Here is a 21128-nt window from a genome sequence, read left to right as displayed (position 1 = left end):
GTGCTAACATGCGAAACTCTTCAATTTCATGTCATGCAGATTGTTTTTTTTTACAAATTAACATTGGTGTGTGTGATGTACAGTATATATTTGTGCTAACTTTTTTTTTTTTTACAGCTTCAGATTTATTTATTAGGTTTATAGCATAGATAAAATGAAATTGTTCTTTAACACTTGAGTCTGTTGGCATTTTTCCAGAATGTCCCTTTTTCTGTCCATTGGCAATGAGAATTATGTGACAGTAAATAAATTATTTTTAATTACTATTTTCACATGACTGTGTTGCTCTACCGGCATGTAAGTATCAGCTGTTTCATTCAGCGGGTTGTGACACGTGTTACCTCCGTCAATGAGGTTAGGTTTTCATCTCTGTCTGTTGATTTGTTTGTGAACAAGATAACACGAAACAAACTCAACTGTTTTTCATGAAACTTGTTGCAAGGATACGATGTGTGTCTGGGAGGAACCCATTTAATTTTGGCTTAGATACGAATCAGGGTGCGGATCCAGGATGTTCACTTCCTCTAACATTGCAGGATAGTGTGTTTTTCGACATCTTAGGTTTCCCCAGTTATTATGCATCTTCATTTTTTAAATCCGGCACATTTAAGAGACTAATATCTATGAGTGTGAAATTTGTTGCAGCCTGATTGAATTGAAGGGGACTCTAGGGCCTTGCCAGAGGTGTCAGCTCTACTGAGTGACATTCTCATTAACAATCAGTGTCTGTCACAATGAGAATTACACTGTGTGCCAGTTTATTAGGTACACCTTCAGTTGTTTGAATTGACTCCAGTCTAATAAGACTGTCCTGTGATGAATCGTGCCTTCGAGAAGGTTGTAATGTTCCGTTTTTAAAAATTAAACTGATCGATTTAGAGGCTGTGGGCTGTGCTGCAGTTGAGCTGTGTTATACTGAGACACTGCAGCCTCTGAAATAACAAAGACTGGACATTTTAACTTTTATGAAATACATCTTTTTGCAGGACTATTGGATTAGAATGCATTAGTTTTAGCTTGGTGTCCATTAGAATGAAGTAAATAAAGAAATGCTACAAAATCCTGTTTGTACAGCTCTAGAAAATGATGAGCTAAAAACCTGATTGTTGATATTCTCTGATTTTAACGTTGCTGCGGGAAAATTTGTTTTACTTGAATTTCATGATTGTCTTGTAATGTGTCCAGAAAGGCTCCGTGATTAATATAATTAGACAAAATGTGAATATTGCATTGAGGGAAACGGGCAAACTACAATTTTCTGTCCCTGAAGCGAACGGTAATGTTGCTTCAACGATGGGTCTTTCATTTAGTTGAACATGATTTAACACCTATGCCCATGCAAGGAGCTTTGAGCTAAATGCTAAATAATGATTAAATGCTAACATACTGACAGGAACATGTGCTCTACACTGAACTCCAGACATTTTCCTGAAGTTTAAAGTTTTACGATAGTTCATCAGTTTCCAAAAGTCGAGAGGATCACCAGAGTCAGTGGGATACGTTTCACGCAAATTTATGGCAACTCCAACAAAAAAAAAAGATTTCAGTGTGGACCAAAGTGGTGTGAGTGGAAAAATCAAGGCACCATGTGAGTTACACAAACCTTTTTTAATGGCAAGACAAAAAACAAAGGAACTGAGTGAACCTTTATCGGCCCCAGAGAGAATGTGTTCTTTAAAACTTAAATGATAAAAAGCAGTGATTCAAGGACACGGAGCGAGTTTACACTTCTGACTTGATGAGCTCCCACCTCCTGTCAGTGAGTCCAGCACTGACTGTTCACCCTCGGCCTCACCAGTGATCATTCCTGACAGAGAAACACACACTTCAGCCTGACGATGTGACGTTAGTGCTACTTACAAAGAGAGAGACGTACGTACGTACGTTCACCTGCTCAGTGGAACATACAATAAATGGGGTTCAGAGTGTAATTGTTAACTTTCTTATTGACAACTAGGCTACTGTAGGTAGAATAGCTTGTTTCTTCATTGCACATTGATCAGAATATTCTTGAAAATAATTGAAGAGTTGATAAATAGATATCGTGATCTGTTGGCGCACCTAACTGCTACAGGAGCATCTTAATTTCTTTATTCTGAGCATGTAACACCTCCGTTACTGCTGACGTTACCTTTGATAATGCACACTGACGCTAACAACCGCTAAAGGAACGACTGCTTGGGCCTACAACACTTCAGTTTTTATTTAAATTCTAGCTGATTCAGGTCACATGAAGGTCGTAGTTGTGCTAATCGGTCCGGATCCTCACAGTGCAGGCAGTGATGACCTTCAGCACCACTTGAGGCAGGAAGCATTTACACAATGTAATAAACAGAAGTGAACGTAAAGCACAAGTTTTGTTTTTCTGACAGAAAACATCTAGGTGCTGCAGCTCTGGAAGTCTGTTTGCATTAAGGCAGATAGATGTGTAAACGGTCCCGGCTTTGAACTGGTTGTCTCGCTCTCGATGTGTATGTGCACACACACACACACACACACACACACACACATGCACACATACACACAAACAGTGCAGGCCAGAGTGTGAGTGGTGCCCTGGCACACACGTGCCCCCTTGTGTTAGGCTGAACCCAAAGTTTGTGTGCTCTGTGGCCATCGTCCTCCTCACCACCTTTCCTCCACCGCAGTTCTGAGCGATTGTGAGGGAAAGCCCAGACATGTTGTGCTTTCAAACCACTCACTCAGCATCCAACAACACGCTGATAACCCTTCAGGGGTTTTTCTTTGCCCGGAGCCATCTTAGGGGCTGTACGGCGGGGGCTTCTCATCAGGATGGTTGTGAGGAGGGGAGTAGCGTGGAGGGACCATAGTGGGCCACAGGTGGCTGGCTCCGGATTGGGAGTCGTCTGACAGGCCGGAGGAGTCGGGGAACGTGTAGGAGCCCTGGAGGAAACGAACAACACAGATTAGAAGGACACAGATTGGTTACAGAATAAGATATAAATGCTGATAAATAGTCAGTCAATCAGCTTGAGTGTGTGTCTCCTGATATTAACTGAGAAATTGCGAGATAGGGTGGGTTTTCTTTTCACATTTTCACCCACAAACATCAGATATGTGCAATTTGGTGCAGATCCAAGATAAAACCCAGGATCTATTGGATTTAAATAGGATGACGATGACTTTTGGCCACTGTACCTGCAGGTCGTAGGCGGTGTAAGGCGGCAGGCAGGGGGCAGTGTTGTAGTAGGAGTTGAGAGTGGTGGTAGTGGGTGGAGGAGGTTCTGAGCGGACCGGAGCTGCGATGGCCTCTGGTTCAGATGAGCTTTCTGAGTCCGTAGATGGAATCTGACAAAGAGGTAAAGATCATTATTTAATCCACAAAACTTTACATGTAGAACTGTGTTAATCCATATCAGCCAATCCTGATGAATGGATCAACAAATGTCTTTAACATCAAACAACCTTAGACACATTTGGTAACATTGAACCCAGGACGTTCTGCCGTGTTTGTCGGTGAGGATATCCATCACTTCACATACCATGTCCTTGAAGCCTCCCAGTACTGCAGCAGTGATGATGCCCAGGAACAGGGCCACGATGTTGAGGATGGTGGCCGACCACAGCAGGTGATAGAGGTGCACAACGTCCTGGCAGCTCTTCACATCTGTGTACTCGTGGTAGCCTCCAATCACCTCAACACGGCTAGCCCAGTGGGTGGGACAGAGAGGGAGACAGCCTATAGTCAAGCCACAAAAGTCACTGGCAGCGGTTATCTAAAAATGCAGCTACGTGAAGCAGGCTCTGAGCATTTGTATTCAGCACACAATGGAAGACATAAGACAGGTTTTGATTTATGGTTGTTAAAGTTCAGCTGGTTTCAGTGTCAATGTGAGAGGAGAAGCCGTTAAGTAATAATGATAGAGTTGGAAGACACAGACGAGGACATGGATTAATGTCTGATCAGTCACAATGAGGATAAGCAGAGGAAATGGCATCATGGCGTACATTTAAACACTGTGATGTCACTTATCAAAAATAAATGGCTGGTATGGGTCTAGAAAAATGGGACCTACTTCCAAATCATGGATGATTTCCTAAACTTTTTCAAAACATCTTTATTCTGAAGTCCCATAAGAGGATGTTCTCTGAAACAAAGGTTAAAAGAAAAACAAACATTCTTGTGCTGTTGTACAATCAACGCTGCAATGCAAAAAAACAGGGAGAGCAGAACAAATCCAAACAGTCACAGCAACACAGCCAAAGCAAGAAGACACTGAGTCAGAGGATTTCTTTTTCTCAGCATACTCACTTTCCGCAGTGGTAGAGGTCGCAGCAGTAGCAGGTGTTGCTCCTCACGCGCAGGTTGCAGGACGTGCGCGCCGACGTCTGACACGGCACCTGAAGGTCAGAAATGAATTTACAGTCCCTTCACCCAGAATGCACTGCTGGCAAAACTCACTGAGGAGGAACTGATGCAAGTGAGAAAAAATGTGTCTCTTACGTCCCGATCAGACTCCGTCTCACTGGAGTGATAATCACAGCGACCAGCGTACAGAGGCCTGAGGTCCTGCAGGACAATGAACCACAATGAATCAGTTTTATGTCTCTCTGAAGAGTTCATTAATAGTCCACTTATGTTTGCTGGATCCATGCTGAATGATTAATGGACATTAGTAATGGAATGTGCTTCCACCTTAACTTGTGAATGAGGAGCTTTTGCCTGGATGCAGACACTTTGGACCAGTGTTAAATTATGGATCCCAACCCAGAGGGCGAGTACTGACATGAAATCCTAATATTGATATCATTATTTTTATTTTTTATGACTCTGTTCCGGCGACAGCCAAGTGGACGGAGGCATATTGTTTTCTTCAAATTATTTACGTAGACTCACTGATCAATTGATTCAATTTGTGTGTTCAAAGGTCAGGGTGGCCACACAAAACATGTTTTTGGCCTCTTGAGCGCCTGCCTTTAGGGAATTTCTGTAAATTTTGACCAGCTGTCACTTGGACTCGATTACATTTCAGTTGTCAGAGGTCGAAGTTCACGGTGACCTCATACCAAAGTCTGGAAACTGCATTGCTTGGTGGAGGCATACAAGCGCAGTGCAGTGAGTTCAAACGGCTCCTGTAGTGGTGGTACGTCAAAGTACCTGTATTTTCTCCAGAGGGATTTAAATCCCTGACAATCAGTTCATATTTTTTTTATCGTTGTAGTTGAAACGTTAGTAAACTCAACCCTGTGATTCGCTGGCATCCTGTTGTGTGTTTACCCTGCTTCTCAACCGGTGTCAGCTTGGATCGGCTCTAGCCCCTCGCAACCCATTGTAGATCGTTGGGATGAGAAAGTTTAATTAAGTTAAATATATCTTAAGTAACAGCCAAATTCACAATGGTGATTAATATACACTAAATTCGCATCCCTGTGTTTCATGTACACGCAGTTATTTAAACCAAGAAAGGCTCATTTAATTCTGGCTCAATAAAGGTTCAGTGTGTAGAATTTAGTGACATCTAGTGGTGAAGTTGCATGTTGCAGCTGAATACCCCTCACCTCACCCTCCCCTTCCAGATATGAAAGAGAAGCTGTGGAAACCTTCAGTTGTCATAAATACTCAAAAGGTTTAGTTTGTCCAGTTTGGGCTACTCGCTCCCTTTGTAAATAAAAAGTATTTTAATTTAAAGGACCAATTCAAGGGTAAAGAAAACAACAATTCACACACTTTAGATGAAACACACTAGTGAAAACATCACAAGGATTATTTTATATTTATTTTCTGCCAATAGATCCCTTTCACCTAAATCTTACACACTGGACCTTTAAAACTTAAAACGTGATTTAGTTTGGAAGATAATTTCTAAAATAACAATGTTAACCAACAGCCAACTTCTGTGTCTCTGCATCATATTACATTTCGTATTTCTCTTTCTTTCAACCTTGTAGTTTAGTGTTTGAAAAATGGTTTGAGAGGAAAATCTCCCATTTTCCATTTCGCTGGCAAATGGAAATCTGCAAATGCTGCTGCTCTCCCTTTCCAACCAGCCCTAATTCATTTTGGCATAATTCTTTTAAGTGTGCATTAGCGGTTATTTAGTATTTGATGTACATTGCGTCATGGAAAATAATCTCCCTGTACCACAAAATATATAAGGGTGCGGCAGCTGCGACGGTCAGTCAGGAGCTCGGCATATGTTAAACTACATGTGTAATGCAGTGTATTAAGATTTAATCTGGGTGGCATTGATTGATTAGCCTGATATAAGTCGGAGTGTTATGAGTTTAGTTGAATAAGTGGAAGCTTCGGGTGATACTCACAATGTGCCTCGCAGCAAACACTCCATCAACAATAGCGCAGCAGAAGGCGGCCACCACTCCGAAACTGATGAAGACGATTGATGCCACCAACTGTGAAAGAAAGCAGAGCATCAGCGTCACTCTTCATCGTCATAATAATGATTTTATAAGACTATGAATACGATTTGCAGCTGCTCACTGCTCGCTCTCACCACTGTTGTAATGGGTTACATATGCAACACTAATGTGCATCATCCTGAGAATGACTCCGGTGAATGGGAGGAGGGAGCAGCAGGGGGTCGTGGGCCTGGTAAAGGACGAACAGTGTCGGAGCGCTGTGGTTGTCACCCAGCTCCAGTGGTGTTCAGGGCTGGCACGGTGCCCGGCCCCTTTATGGGCACTTTCACTACTCAATGAAAGACAGCATGTATTCAATTACACATCACCCCACCCTGTCTGCAGCCACCCCCCAGCTCGCAGGGGAGGGGGGAGGCAGTGCTACTGATGCAAACAGATTCAACTGCGAGTTACGGCACAACGGCAACTTAGGCCAACGTCTCCGCGGTTGCTAACGTGAAAACATCCAGAACCAGAGAGTTTTCAACAAGGCAAGCTGGCTGTTATAGCTCGGATCGTCGTTCTTAAAGGCGCCGACTTATTTATTTTCTCAGGGTGATTCGTCCTCTGAACGAAACGGTCCTCCATAAACTGAGAAAAGTTTAAAATGATTTCAATTGAGAGATTTCTGTGTTTGTGTTTCTCAGTTTTTTCCCCCTATTTTTATTCAAGGGATCGGCCTTTTGTAACACTTTCACACAAAAACGCTGCACTCACACTCAAACAGTGCGTGCTTGGTTTTGCTGTTCTTGTGCTTAAACTCAACTGTGCGCTCGCTTACACTCAGATATTTTGTTGCTGGGACAGATTTCCTGCTGCTCTCGGATTTCTCCTCTGCTCTTGGATTTTTTTCTTCCTGCACTTGGTTCAAAATATCTGAGTGCAAGAAGTGAACCACGTTTGGTCGAGCCCATATGTCGGCGGACCACGATCACTTCTGCGCAGACTCCGGCTCCAAATTACGTCAAGATAGCAAGATGGCGGCGCCCGTATCTGAGCTATTTTTGCTTTAATTTTGTACAACGGGAGAAACTTTATGGTTTGGACCAAAGAGGCCAAAATCCAAATACAGTTGTATGCAAGAGTTTGGTGACTTGTAGGTAAATTAGAACCCAAACTCAACTATAGGCAATTATATTTAAATAGTTGCAGATTATTTTTCTGTTGATCAACTAATTATTTAAGCTCTCCTGATAAATAAAAAACATTCCCCTAATTCACAAATATCAAGAAGTCATTAACATTTATGAGGAACAGCATTATGAGAGGTTGTGTAACGTGCCACAGCTCAGTCACTCGTGTCACTGTCACACATTGACTCCCTGCTGCTCCAGGCATCCAAACTCTGCTGCGTTATAGGAAAAGGTGTCATGATACAAACTCATTCTTCATTCCAGCCCTGACAGTCCCTGCCCGGCTCCTCGCTGCAGCTCGCCGCCTGCTCCACTGCAGTTTCCTTCTCCACATTCCACTGTGGACATCAGTCCTCCTCCACTTACACCCCATTTCTATTTCTGACTGTGTCTCCCCCTGCAGCCCGGGACACTTGCCCTGATACACAACATGAAACCTCATCAGGACAACTGGGACTCGCAGTCTGGGTCACGTATGCTGTTCATAGTGTCATATTTACGACATAATCAAGCTTCATGCTGTGTAAGGGTAACTCTCACTCACGCACATTTTAATAATAATAGTTGTGTGAGACAAGGAGACACAGAGCACTGAGGTAATATAAATACTCTTACCATCTGCCTCTTGTTCTCTATCAAATGAGCGCCGATAATTCCCAGAAAAGAGCCAAAGCCCAGCTGAGGAGAGAGAAGATAGATGTCAGAGCATTTATCAATTTGACTTTACTGCTTTAATTTCATTTCAATTTCAAGTGTGTAAAACATGTTTGCAACTATTTCACTTGTGATTCGAGGAAAGTTTCGCTCAATCTAACGGTGCACTTTCTAAGTGAATATGATTTCTTATCTAATGCCGTTATGATCTAATTATTTGAACTATTAATGTGATGAGTTTGAGGCTGAAGTTGTAGGAGGCCTCTTCATCATTGGCTGCCTTCCTGGCAGCTCTTTATGTGAAGCACAGCGTTAAAAGCCGAGTACTGTGAAGAAAACACACTTATGGACTGAGATGCTTTACCTCACTCAGCCTCTAATGACAGTGATGCTGAATAATGAATGTGGGGGAAGTTCAGCCCTAAGAGACATTTCAGTAATTAACTTTATCAGAGTCGAGGAGCAGGAAGAGCTCACTACAAACACACTCTTCACTCATAATGAATTCTGATGTGAACAGGCCTGCTGCTGCTGCTGCTGATGCAGTGAAGGTGTGAACTCACAATGACTCCTGGGTAGTATCCGCCCACTGTGATGTTCTGTGTCCTGGTCGTCGCTGCTATGCCAAAGACGAGGATGAGCACAGAAACGATTAGCAGCATCGCCGTCACTATTATGGATTTCCTCTTTCTCCTCTTAAAGGAGCCTGGAAGAGAGCAGATCAGTGAACATCACACTGAGACGTGAGTGGCAAAGTGAAATTAGAAAGACGAGGCTGCTGATGTGCTTCTAAGATGCACCGCATGTCTGTCTACATAGAAAGGTACAAAGTTACCACCTCTACAGCTCAATAAGACTTTAGCAACAGGTGATTTCACACTCAAAAGATGTCACTTTGGAATAAATCCACTTCACTGACTCTTATTATCTTCAAACTAGTTTTTGCACAGAACAAGGACTCTAGATTTAGTCCACAATAGAAACAGATCTAGTTAGTTCATTAGTTGGCAAAGATTTCTCCTCCTTCCAGCGTGTCTTTCTTTGCATGCCACATATCTGGTATCCATTTGAACTCAATGGCCTGAAACATTAAGGAGTTACAGTGATTTCTCATGTATCAGTTTTCTCTGGTCGGAAGAATGTGTGTATAAGCTAAAACCAGTGAGGGTTTTTAGTTCAGAAATAAAACCATGAATAATATCAAAGATATGAACAAAAACAGATTTGTCTGAATCTCCTCCCAGAGGTTGTTTTCTTGAAGAGAGACAAGCGTCTGCATCAGAGTCATATCAGATATTCTGAGGCTTCTGGTGACGTCAAACTTTAAAAATTGAAGAGAGAGACTGGAGGGAGTGGCCAGCTGCAGTCTTAACTATCATCCTGATGTTTGTTTCAGCAGCAGCCTGATCCCGGAGCACACTGTGATGGAGAAGGTCTCACCTGCCTCTGGTCGTGTGACAGAAACAATCACGTCAATTTATTCTGTGAGAGAAAATCAACGATATTTATTATGGAGTCAAATCAGCCGAGTCACCCTTTTGTTCTGTTTTTATCAATCTGTGGATACGTGGAGTTGGAGGCCACAGACAGATTTAACTACGACTGAATACTGATGCTCCAACATGAAGATCAATAACAGAACGTGCTCTTCTTTTGTTCTCCTTTTGTAATTCAGCAGGGAATAACAGTCTAGTATTTATTACTATAATCTGAGGAAACAACCACTCTAAGGCTGGAGGTTGTATTATCTCATCCACAACAATTATACTGTGATGAGACTAAATTTCCTCTGGGATTGTGTTGATTGTATCGTATGTTTAATGACAATTGTTTTCACACTGTGATTTATTATACGATCGTCAGGTTCTCATTAAAAACAGTGTAGATAAATTTGAATGTATCATTATCTCCTGGCTCTGACGTGCAGGATTTCTGCAGGAAAATAAAACTGTGACTCAGAGTCTTGCACAGTTTGATCAGTTTTTGTGCGTCTTCCTTTGAAAACATTAAGATTTTAGGAGTCAGACGTTTACAGACACATGTACAAGCTGTTTTTTTCTTTACTTACAGTACATACGACTCATGTAGTAGTAAAAGTACAGAGTAGTTGAACTCCATGTCACAGAGGATCACATGCAATCAGCTTCTTCAGCACGAACCACTCCCTCTCTGCTGGAGTAAAATCAGCTGACTTTCAGTGATGCTCTGAAAAACAGTGTCTGCAGGTTTCACTATAAATCTAAGACTCTATAAGACACTTTGAATAAAACAGTGAAGGCGATGAGGCCTTTTACAAAGTGTATGAACTTGTCATGCACTTTGACTTGTCAGTGACTTTTCATATTTCTGTCCTGCAGCTGTACATTGCAATAACTACCTTTAAACCTGACCTGGATAAGCAACGGGAAAGGGTTGAAAAAATAACTTATTCCAGTACATCACATAGTTTTTATATAAACTCAAGGGTCTGGAACAATAGTAGTGGGGATTTCCAGCCAATTTCCATGTACAAAATGATTTTTATAACTAATGTTACTGCCTATTTCAAAGTAGAAAAAGGTGTGTAACCACTGTAACCTTTTAAATACCTTTACAGTACAGCTGGGTGATATGGTCAAAATTTTATAAAAATAAATAAGAGATTATTAGGATTATTAACTATTCTTTATGGGTAGAGAATGTCAAACAGCAAAATGTTCTACAAATCTGAGCTAAAACATATTAAATCGAGTATGTATTATGTATTACTTCACCCCTGTGCATTATATCACCATTATAAATTGAACTTTTGCTATATTGCTATAAATTCAAACTATATTGTGCTGATTATTGTTATCTCCCTTTTGCAAGAGCTGAAATGTGAAGACTTATCCTAATGAAACCATTATCAAACTCCCACTGACCATCTGGTCCACAACAACAAAGCGTGTGGACTGGTCTGTGATTTTCCACTGACAGTGGACAGTGCAACTATAAAACTGTGAGAATGACCTGTGTCAGGCTGCACTGAACTCTACTACAGACAGTCACCGACCCTCTCTCACATGCACGGATCCGTTCACCGGTTTCATTTCACGACCGAGCTCGAGCACTCGAGGCTGCGGTGTCTCTCAGCGTGGCCGCACCTGCAGTGACGCGCTGCGGCCTGAGCCAGGAGGGAACACACGGTGCTGCTGCTGCTGCTGGTGGCTGTGATGTGTTTTTAGTCTTGTTTTGACAGAGGAGGAGGGAAGAAGATGCAGATTTAAAACCAGCACAGATAGGAAATGTCGCAGACGTGACCCTCGGTGTGCTGCAGCTTTTTTTTGTTTTGTTTTTAACGGAGGTGATCGGTGGAAGCTCCGCAGTGTAAACACGAGTCGTGTTGTTGGTCAAACCTGCTGCAGCCTCGTTGACCTTGCACACACCTACCCATGCTTGTTTCTGACAGGGACAGTCCGCTGGATTGGAGGCTCTGGGCTGGAGGCATGATGCTTAATCCACCGTCCACCAAATTAATAAAATAAAAAATAAAAAATCAATAATTTAAGCAGTAATGACGATTTAACGCGGGATATTCCTGGTCAGGTTTCCTTTGATCCTTTGATGGTGCGTTGACTTTCATTCTCGCACAGCACAAGCTCCACCGCGTCCAGCTGAGCCCGCGGGTCCGTCTCACTCACATCCCCGCGGCTGTTGGTCCGCCCCTCGGTGTCAGTGCTCACGGTGTGTCGGTGTCTGACAGAGGGTCTGTGCTGCTGCTGCTGCCGCCGCCGTCGGTCGCATGTGCGCATGTCACAAACATACTCAGGAAAATACCGTTACTCGTCGTTACTCTATTCAATGTATTGTAACGATACTTTACGTAACGTCCCTCTACCTTAAAGTACCAGGCTTTAGTCAAACGGCCATTTTGGTTCATTTGCGTGCTCAAGTTTTACATGTTAGTTTAATTCATATAGATTTGATCTCCTACTTTCCTCTATGATAAAATTCATGGTATATTTTCAGAACAATAAGCTACAGTAGAAGTTAACGTTAACATTCCTCACTAGCTTCACACTGTGAGCGAATATCAGCTTCTAAATGAGTTTGGTATTTCAAATAAATCCTGTTTAGTTGCAGCTTTGTAAAATTTCACAGCAAATATGAGGAATGGAAACAAATTCCATGTCAAAACCTCCCTGAGAGGAGAAAGCACGTGGAACCAGGAGCGTCCATGTTGGATCAGCTCATCACAGAGAGCAGAGAGGTTTAATGTCTCATCCAGTCAAATCACTGAGGTTTAATGTGCAGCCTTTTCAATGGGTTTCAAATGGGTTTCAAATGGGTTTAAACTGCTGTTTTCAATGTGTTTAAAATATGTTTTCAATGTGTTTAAAATATGTTTTCAATGTGTTAAAAAATATGTTTTAAATGTGTTTTCAAATGTGTTTAAACTGATGTTTTTAATGTGTTTTCAAATGTGTTTCAAATGTGTTTTAAATGTGTTTTCAATGTGTTTAAAATATGTTTTCAATGTGTTAAAAAATATGTTTTCAATGTGTTCAAAAATATGTTTTCAATGTGTTTTTAATGTGTCTAAACTGCTGTTTTCAATGTGTTTTCAATGTGTCTAAAGTGCTGTTAGTGTGTTGCACAGATTTGTAGATACTTGTCATGGTTTGGGAGAATAAAGTCAAAGTTGTGAGCATAGAGCGCCACCAAGTGTCAGAATAACACAGTGCGTTCGCGAGCCATGAGATTTTCATGGAGCAGCACATTGAAGATTGAACAAGAGGACACATGCGGCCTTCACTGTCAGGTTTAAAATCTTTAAACACACAATATTCTTTGGTTGGAAATTAACATGTAATCCCAGACATTTTGTCTGTGTGCTCATCCCTCATTTCTTTAATCATAAGAGCAAACCCAAGACAGAGGGATTAATGCCCAACAACCATAGAATTCAAAAAGGTTTTGTAAGTACTTACCTCATTTATTCTTGCTGTTGTTAATGGATAGATAGATATATAGATATATAGATAGATAGATAGATAGATAGATAGATAGATAGATAGATGGATATAACTTTAGTTTTAGGATATTATTACAATATAAAATGTTATCATGTGTGTAAAACCACTCATCTGACAATTCCTTCAAATTGACATTTTTATTATTTTATTGTTTTTGATGATGATCTTTTATTATTTTATCTTTGTTCTTTTATCTGTTTTGCTTTATTGCATTACCGAGTATGATCTGGCTTTTCTATGAATGACTTATATTTTAGGCTCTGGTTTCGAAAGATTTTTTGGGTGCAGTCCGAATATAATTTGAAAACTCATTATAACTGTTCTCGGCGAATAAGTTGCATATATTCTGAATTGATCTGTTTGAATTACTAGAACAGGATAAACATGGAGTTAACAGGGGCCCCACACAGGTCCTTCTGCTCATGGACCCAAAGAAGCTGCTCTGGAGCAATCAAGCCAAAATCCACATATATGGCCCATGATGTACGTAGGGACAGATGATGCAGGTTTTAGAGAAAAGTTGCAAAAGCATGTGCAGTGAACAGGTGCATGAAACCATCGCCTTTCCCTGCGGAACACTTAAATATTTTAGCCTCTCTGCAAAAGCCGAAGAAACACACTTTTTTTTTTTTTTTTTTACTGTAAAACACACACAAACACAACCACACACACACACACACGTTTTCTGCCGCGCAATTCTGCAAGGACAGATTTTTTCCATGACGCAATTTCTCTTTTCATGCAAAAAAAAAGAAGAGGAAGAAGGAGAAAAGACCCCCCCCCCCCCTCCCTTTCTCCCACTTTTACATGGGGTAACAGAGCGTTACGTGACCGGAGTGCAGAGAGGATGAGGAGGATGAGGAGGACTTGAACTTCACCAAAGGGAAGTTTATGGTGAGTATAGTTGGTGCAGGAGTGCATGTAAGGGGGGTGGAGGGGGGGTGGTATACCTGGTTTGGTATGCATGTGCAGGGACAATACACCTCAGAACTGATGTTTAATTTATGATGCATTGGTTTCATCACGGGATCAAACATTAACACAAGAAACACAAGTTAAAGAATAAAACAGGTTGCAGCACAGTGTTGCAGCCTGCAGGCGATGATTGACAGCACAGTGCTGTGTTGGGATGAAGCTATAAATATTGCATTCAGGATTTCACTTTTAGTGCAGCTTAGCAGACAATGGCTGATGTTGTGCGTGTGCAGAATGAATCCGGCGCTGTGGTCCAGGCCGCTGCCAAACGTCACTGCAGGGACAAAAAAACCCTCCACTTCGTATCCCACCCTCAGTTTTTCTCTTTCCGCCGTTCATTCACCATGATGAGCGCCTAGTTGAAGGAGCTTCTCCTCTCCCGCTCCCCTCTGCGTGCCTAAAACTTTCTAATGAAATCCCCAAACACTTTTTGACAAACATATTTTTTCTCCTCCTCCTCCTCCTCCTCCAGGGGTCAAGAATTTTTTTTTTCTCCGACGTATTAATCTCCGTCTTTATTGAAGAGAAAACTTCAGGTATGTCAGATTTCCTTCTCATTTCAATTCTGTTTATTATAACTACAAGCTATTACTTAATTGTGTCTGATTCTAATGATGAAGTTGCGTGGATGGTTTGGGATTTTTTTAGGAAAAGTGTTGAAATTGTTGTGCAGATGTAAAGATGTTTCGCTGTAGTTCAACAGGCTCTGTAGATGTGATTTGTTTCACAAGTACCTTTTCTTTCTGTGAAGAACATGGAGCCCAGTTCCACAGAGGGAGGAGCTGAGGAGACGCTCCTTAAAAACCTTCCACCAAGTCCTGTAAGTGCTGATATTCAAAAGATAACATGTAACTTTATCACAGTTTTGTTCACTGAAGCAGATGCAGCAATAAAGACACCTTCACTTGCACAGATCTTTTTTTTAAAACAGCAATGTTATCATTAACACAGAGATCAAGTGTTTTTTTTTTCCTTGCACAAAACTCAAACCTCACATAAACATTTTAAACATTTAACAGCAGATTCTTTTAAAGGTTCGAGCTTTCACAAACTTTTTTCCGGTGACACTCACGAGTGTCCTGCGGCTCCTCTGGGGTCTGCGTGTCCCTGGCCTGCGGATGCTGAGAGTCAGTGAGCAACATCTGGCTGTCACCCTCCAGCTCTGCTGTCTGCAGCTGCTGCTCCAAGCAGGAGGGTCCACTCAGAGGAGGTCAGCTCTCCCAACGAGTGCCACAAAGGTCACCAGCGGGTTTATAATGTGCAGAAACAGGGGGACAGGACCGTCAGTGCGATGTTCATTAATATGCAGAGCACACTCTGGCAGTTTATGTTAGCGGTCATACTCGGATCAGAAGGCATGCCATTTTTTTTCCTGCAGTGATTTGAAAAGACAATAGGTTGACAGCAGAGCTTGGCGATTGAGAACATGTGTGGTGAGGGCTTTTTCTCTTCTTCTTTCCACCAGCCTCACAAAGTGATGCTCAAACATGGACAAGAGCTGGAGGAAGAGCAAGAGGAGTTGGCCGAGCACCGGCCTCTGGAGCAGGAAGACCTGAACTTTGAGAGATGGAAGCGCAGGCCGTTACCCAAGAGGACGCTCCACCAGAAAATAGACGACATAAAGACATACCTGTGGAATGCGGAGACCCACGAATTCATGGGTCGCTCTGGAAAGAGCTGGAGTGAGTTGATGAGAAACAGAGAGGTTCTGTGTTGTCGGGTTGTGGGGAGGGACATTTGGAATAATGCAAAAGTACTTTATTTATGTGTCTAATAATTACAGATGTAATGTTTACTGTTGAATCCTCTTACAGAAGCTTAATGGGGTTTGAATGTCTTTAAAAGATGCATTCGGGGATAGTTTGGGGTTGAGAAATGTCTCTCCAGTCCAGTGACTCGGGTCACTGTGCTGCGAGTGTGTGTGTGTGTGTGTGTGTGTGTGTGTGTGTGTGTGTGTGTGTGTGTGTGTGTGTGTGTGTGTGTCTGTGTGTGTGTGTGTGTGTGTGTCCTAATGCTCAATGTTTACATAGGTGCATGGACAATTCAGAGTGTCCTGACAAAAACAGACTGCCTGGGGACGTGTCCCCAGCGGGAGTGCACTGTCCCTGGCCTCGCATTGGCCAGGAATCACATTCCTCTACATCTTACCATGCTCTCCACAGCCTCTTTCCCAAAGCCTTGACGACCTCATCGCTGAACTTAACATTCTCATGGCCCCTCACTTTCAGTTAAACACGTAGAGATGCTCATGTCTTTTTTTCCATGGAGCTCATTGCCAAATCAAGCTTTGGCGTAGGCAAGCCTTTTTGGCCGAGACGACCGACTGGACGAGATTGTTGAGTCAATGATGATGGAGCAGCCTCTTGGTATTCCAGGGTGACGCTGCGGAGCCCCCCTCCCTCCCTCAGGTCCACTGTACACAATGACAAACATGATCCGACTGAGTGTAGAGAGAATATCCAGGGGAAGTGTATGTTCCTTGCATGAGCTGCAACGCTGGATCCCAGGCAGGGCTAAGAGGTCATTTCAGCTACAAACCAGTGTGTGTACACTTGTGGAGGAATGATTGGGGGTGGGGGGGGGGGCATGTCCGCTGAAGAAAGGCCCTGGGTTGAAGTCTGTGCAGTGTGTCTTGTGAGACGAGTGTGTAAGAGGGGACACAATACCAGAGTGGGGGGATTGGGGCTCCTTGGAGCTGGCCGGGCCTCTATGGCTGCAAAAGACCTTCACTACGATGGCAACCGGAGGTTCACTGTGTTCCTGAGTGAAAGGACAGCTGGGAGAATTCTCACTGAGCTGGAACAGAAAGTCCTTTGTGGCTCCGAGGACGCAAGGCTGGCTGCAGCAAGTCCCCTGTGAAATTGTCTACACAGCAAAAGCCACTTAATTTAGAACACGTTTAACTTGATTAGTGGCTAATGGACTGGTAATTGAAAATTGCAGAACAAACCCAGTTCTCAGGGTTTCTTTATTACAGGGCTCTGAAATAAATGGAGAAAATTATTGGAGTTCTTAGCAGGTCCAGAAATGTAGGGGGGGAGGGGGGGAGTCCAGACAGATCACACAGTCTTAGCTAAACCTTTTTTTCTTTTTTCATTGTTTTCATCAGATCAGAGTAGTATCCTGTTGATTGATGTGTGGTTTGTTACATAAACCAAAACACTGCATCAGAAATATTCCCCCTAATAATTCACTTTTTCACTTTTCTTCTAGGCCTCATCCTTCTCTTCTACGCTGCACTTTATATCTTTCTTGCAGCCATGTTTGGCGGCTGTATTTTTTGCCTCATGTGGTCCATTAGTCCCTACCATCCCACCCACAACGATAGGGTGATGCCACCAGGTAAATATAACCTCAGCCCTCACACCTCTCCTCCGTCCCTTTCCTCTCCTCCCTTCGCTCAACGCTCCGTCTGTCTGTCGCTTCTACTTGAGTCTCAGCACAGTTGACTGTCTCTGCGTCTCCACTGGCAGGTATGACGATGGCCCCACACCTAGAAGGCCACGACATCGCCTTCAACGCCACTGACCGCAAATCCTGGAAGAAGTACGCCAGGTCGATGGACGAGTATTTACGACGTGAGTGGGATGATGTTCAAGTTGATGGGGTTGTTGAGTTTGCGGCAAATGAAGCAGGCACGCAATGAGTTAATCTTCACTACCTTTGTCCTCCTTGTTCCATTCGGACTTTGCAGGGCATGCTGGGAAGGGAAGCCTCTTTGTCGGCAGAGTGCAGCCATTCAGTTCCCCCTTTTTTTTCACACCCTGCTTTTGTCAAGCTTCCTTTATCAGAGGCCTGAGTCTGGCATGGCATTGCTCTTGCAAAGGTTTATTTATTCCCTCTTCTCTCATTCTCCCTCCCTCCCTCCTTCTCTGCCTCTTTCTCCCTGATCTTCATTTACAGCGTACAACGATGGCGCTCAGGAGAGGAAGAACATCCGGTGCACACAGGACAGATACTTCATGCAGGACGACTTGGAGGAGAGTGCAGAGCGGAAGTCGTGTCAGTTTAAGAGGTCCTTGTTGGGGGACTGTTCGGGGCTGCAGGACCCCAACTATGGCTACTCTCAGGGAAGGCCATGCATCTTCCTTCGAATGAACCGGGTAAGACGAGCGTTAGTCACCAAAACCTTTAAAAAAACATACCATTATGAACCATCACAAAAAATACAGTTACTGTGCTGCTGAATCTCACAGTTTTCTCATGAGTGACATCTTGTGGCCATTTCAAGAATGGGACGAAGATACATTTCAGCTCTACTGTTCGGGTCTCTTTACATGTCTATGTATATATTATTTTTTTTCATAGGAGTTAGAAATATACTTTCATGTGTCAATTTAATAATTTATATATAAAGATATGATCCTGATGAAAAAGGTGGAGTGTGCATATAAATACCAGAATTAAAAATTAGACTTACCTCGGCCAAGGTCCAACAGTTCCCTTATGAAACCACATTTTAAAAAACTGATCTATATCCGATTCAGTGAATTTAAACAAACAAACAAATGCAGGTGGAAATAATCTCATTAGCGGAGATAAACAAAAAATCTATAAGAGATAGTTCTCGGGTTTTAATTGAATTGTGTTTGAATTGTTTTTGTCAGGTAGACATGCATTGTAGTCCTGTTTGAATACACAAGAAACGTATGTTAATCTTCTAACTGTTCTTACTCCTCCATAGATTCTTGGTTACTTACCTGGCCAGGGCAAAGCAATAAATGTGACTTGTAACGTAAAGGTACAGAAACCATCATCATTTTCACTTGCAATAACAGGGACATGTCTAAAAATGGTCTTGATTGCGTAATCTACACTTGTTCCTCTTTCAGAAAGGACCACCAGAGGCCTTGGGAGAACTCCAGTTTTTTCCAAAAGGCCTTTTTGACATGAAGTACTACCCCTACTATGGGAAGCTCAGACATGTGAGTGTCATCTCCGCTGTGGCACAAACACAATCCTTTCATTCAACTCTGAAATGACTCGTAATCATGTGTCTCCTGTGTCTCAGGTAAACTACTCTGCACCGGTGGTGGCTGTGCGTTTTGCAAGGGTGCAGTACGACTCGCACATCCAAGTAACGTGCAAACTGAACGGAAAGGGCATCATCAACGATTCGCCCACCGACCGCTACCTGGGGAGCGTGACCTTCTCCCTGGAGGTCGGCGCCTAAGGCAAAGACGTCTCTGCCAGCAGGATGCTCCCATAACAATCAGGCTGGAAAATGTATAAGGAAAAAAAAAGAAAATGATGTCGTACCATTATTTTTCATGAAATATGTAATTTCCTTCTTCTCATCTTTCACTTACATCTTCATTTATTCTGCTGTAAAAACAAATTCCTCAAGAAGTAGATATTTACTCTTGTGTTTCTGTGATATCTCTGTGCTGCTGGCACCTGCACCCACAACAAAAACAGTGCTGAGCACAGGAGGAGGCCATAGAGAAAGTTACAATTCAGCTCCTCATATTTCCTAATGATTAGAAAGATTAATCAAACTAAATTACTCTCTGCCCAATAGTTAGCATTTCTGGCTATGCAAATCCAATTATAACTTAAACTTTACTAGGCGATTAGAAACATTGTGTAGTCTGGTTAGATGATGGTTTTGTGTGCACATTTCTGTGTGACAACATGTACTAATTTGTTTTGCATTATATTTTTCAAACTTGTATATTGTAAGAATTCAAAGAAGTATCATGCAAACACTGAAAGCAGGACTTGTACTGTACTTACACAGTAAATAAAAGACATGACTGCAAATATACTACGACGTTGAATAGAGCAGAATTATACATTTATGATAAAGTATCACAAGCCACTTCTTGCCTTCTTTTGTAAAAACATTTGCAGAAAATGGAGTACTACACAAGACTGATCAATAAAGAGACATATTGTACTGTGGAAGTTTGTGAAACATCTGTACCATTTGAAAGAGCTGTTGTCGTATTAATCCTCCCTGAACCTTGCTACTAAACCTTATATCAATGATGTATTTATTCCTAGTTCTTATAATAAATACAATACTCTGGTAAATACTGTAGGTTTCCTTCCTCATAAAAGTCTTCATCAGTTGTTTTTTACATAAAAACTATCAACGCATCTGAATTCTGTAATTCTCAGTAAAACAGTTTGTTTAAATTTAGTTAAAGATCATAAAATGAACTGTCACTGTCACAAAATGTATTTTCAACAATTTTATGGGAATTTGTTAACTGAGGAGTCATCTGTAGAAAATTACACTAAACTTCAGTTTGCTTTAAAACGTGTAAATGCAGTGGATTCTCATTGGCTATAGATTAGGCCCTGGTATGGACAGTTTTTTGTTATGCAGTGCTCACCCTCATAAATGTCTGTAGTCTTTTATTTAAAGGAAAACAATTTTCAGAGTTTAGGGTTAACCAGATTAAATTAACATTTTAAAGATTTTTTTTTAGTTTTCCAGCAGGCGAGAGAAAATATTTAAATATTCAAAACTTGTATGACTTAGAATTCAAGTCTTTTAAGACCCTCTGAGGAAACTGACTTTGCAATGATTATAGGAACACAACCGGGGTGTCCCCAAACAATGAAGTAAAACCAACATCACCAAAACTCACAAGTTAACTGTAAATCTTCAAACTAGTCTCGTAGATTAGTTCAGTAAGTCCATGACAAACACACTCTTGACTTCTGTGTCAATATCATCTGTCTTCATGTCGGTAGCAGCTGGAGTGAGAGTCAGGCCTCTGTGAACCATTACAGGTTATAAAAAGCCCGTTGTCAGTCAAAGTGAAATGGACAGTTTGACCCATGGCTGCAGTTCACGTCTCGTTTACAACCACTAACCTTTGAATTCAGTTTAGTCACAAGACTGTCATGCTCCTGCTCTTCACCTTCACAATAAAAACAGAATAAGAACTTCTTAAAGTTTGAGCTCCGAGCTAGTGGGGCCTTGTTTGGGGCTTTTCTGATCATGGTGTCATTGCAGTTCTAACAACTTTGTGATTGC

At 42.1% G+C, this 21128-nt stretch overlaps 2 protein-coding genes across 6 annotated transcripts; one reads left to right on the top strand and one right to left on the bottom strand.

Annotated features, from left to right (window-relative positions):
* Nucleotides 1–1589: 1589 nt before the first annotated feature.
* Nucleotides 1590–12037, bottom strand: tmem255a (transmembrane protein 255A). Of its 4 annotated transcripts, XR_004615167.1 has the most exons (11): nucleotides 11577–12037; nucleotides 8729–8871; nucleotides 8127–8189; nucleotides 6283–6372; nucleotides 4466–4531; nucleotides 4274–4362; nucleotides 4038–4109; nucleotides 3504–3672; nucleotides 3160–3309; nucleotides 2703–2904; nucleotides 1590–1807 (listed from the first exon to the last, which is right to left on the bottom strand). XR_004615167.1 is itself a non-coding variant. In XM_034597888.1 (10 exons), the coding sequence occupies exons 1-10, from the start codon at nucleotides 11632–11634 to the stop codon at nucleotides 2761–2763; spliced, it is 1038 nt and encodes a 345-aa protein (XP_034453779.1). In that variant the 5' UTR covers nucleotides 11635–12035; the 3' UTR covers nucleotides 2746–2760. The 4 variants fall into 4 exon arrangements, 3 of the variants coding, with proteins under 3 accessions (XP_034453779.1, XP_034453780.1, XP_034453781.1); XM_034597888.1 differs by lacking the exon at nucleotides 1590–1807 and having other exon boundaries at nucleotides 2746–2904; nucleotides 3504–3666; nucleotides 11577–12035; XM_034597889.1 differs by lacking the exons at nucleotides 1590–1807; nucleotides 4038–4109 and having other exon boundaries at nucleotides 2746–2904; nucleotides 11577–12035.
* Nucleotides 12038–14467: 2430 nt separating this feature from the next.
* Nucleotides 14468–20173, top strand: atp1b4 (ATPase Na+/K+ transporting subunit beta 4). Of its 2 annotated transcripts, XM_034597892.1 has the most exons (9): nucleotides 14468–14673; nucleotides 14889–14957; nucleotides 15603–15819; nucleotides 17351–17479; nucleotides 17611–17715; nucleotides 18041–18240; nucleotides 18822–18878; nucleotides 18970–19062; nucleotides 19149–20173. In XM_034597892.1, the coding sequence occupies exons 2-9, from the start codon at nucleotides 14892–14894 to the stop codon at nucleotides 19308–19310; spliced, it is 1029 nt and encodes a 342-aa protein (XP_034453783.1). In that variant the 5' UTR covers nucleotides 14468–14673; nucleotides 14889–14891; the 3' UTR covers nucleotides 19311–20173. The 2 variants fall into 2 exon arrangements, with proteins under 2 accessions (XP_034453783.1, XP_034453784.1); XM_034597893.1 differs by lacking the exons at nucleotides 14468–14673; nucleotides 14889–14957 and adding an exon at nucleotides 15354–15492 and having other exon boundaries at nucleotides 19149–19369.
* Nucleotides 20174–21128: the final 955 nt, after the last annotated feature.

This window comes from Hippoglossus hippoglossus, chromosome 10, assembly GCF_009819705.1.
Source record: "Hippoglossus hippoglossus isolate fHipHip1 chromosome 10, fHipHip1.pri, whole genome shotgun sequence".
Lineage (NCBI taxonomy): Eukaryota > Metazoa > Chordata > Actinopteri > Pleuronectiformes > Pleuronectidae > Hippoglossus > Hippoglossus hippoglossus.
Note: the sequence above shows the minus strand (reverse complement) of the source record. Positions and strands in the feature narration are given on the sequence as shown.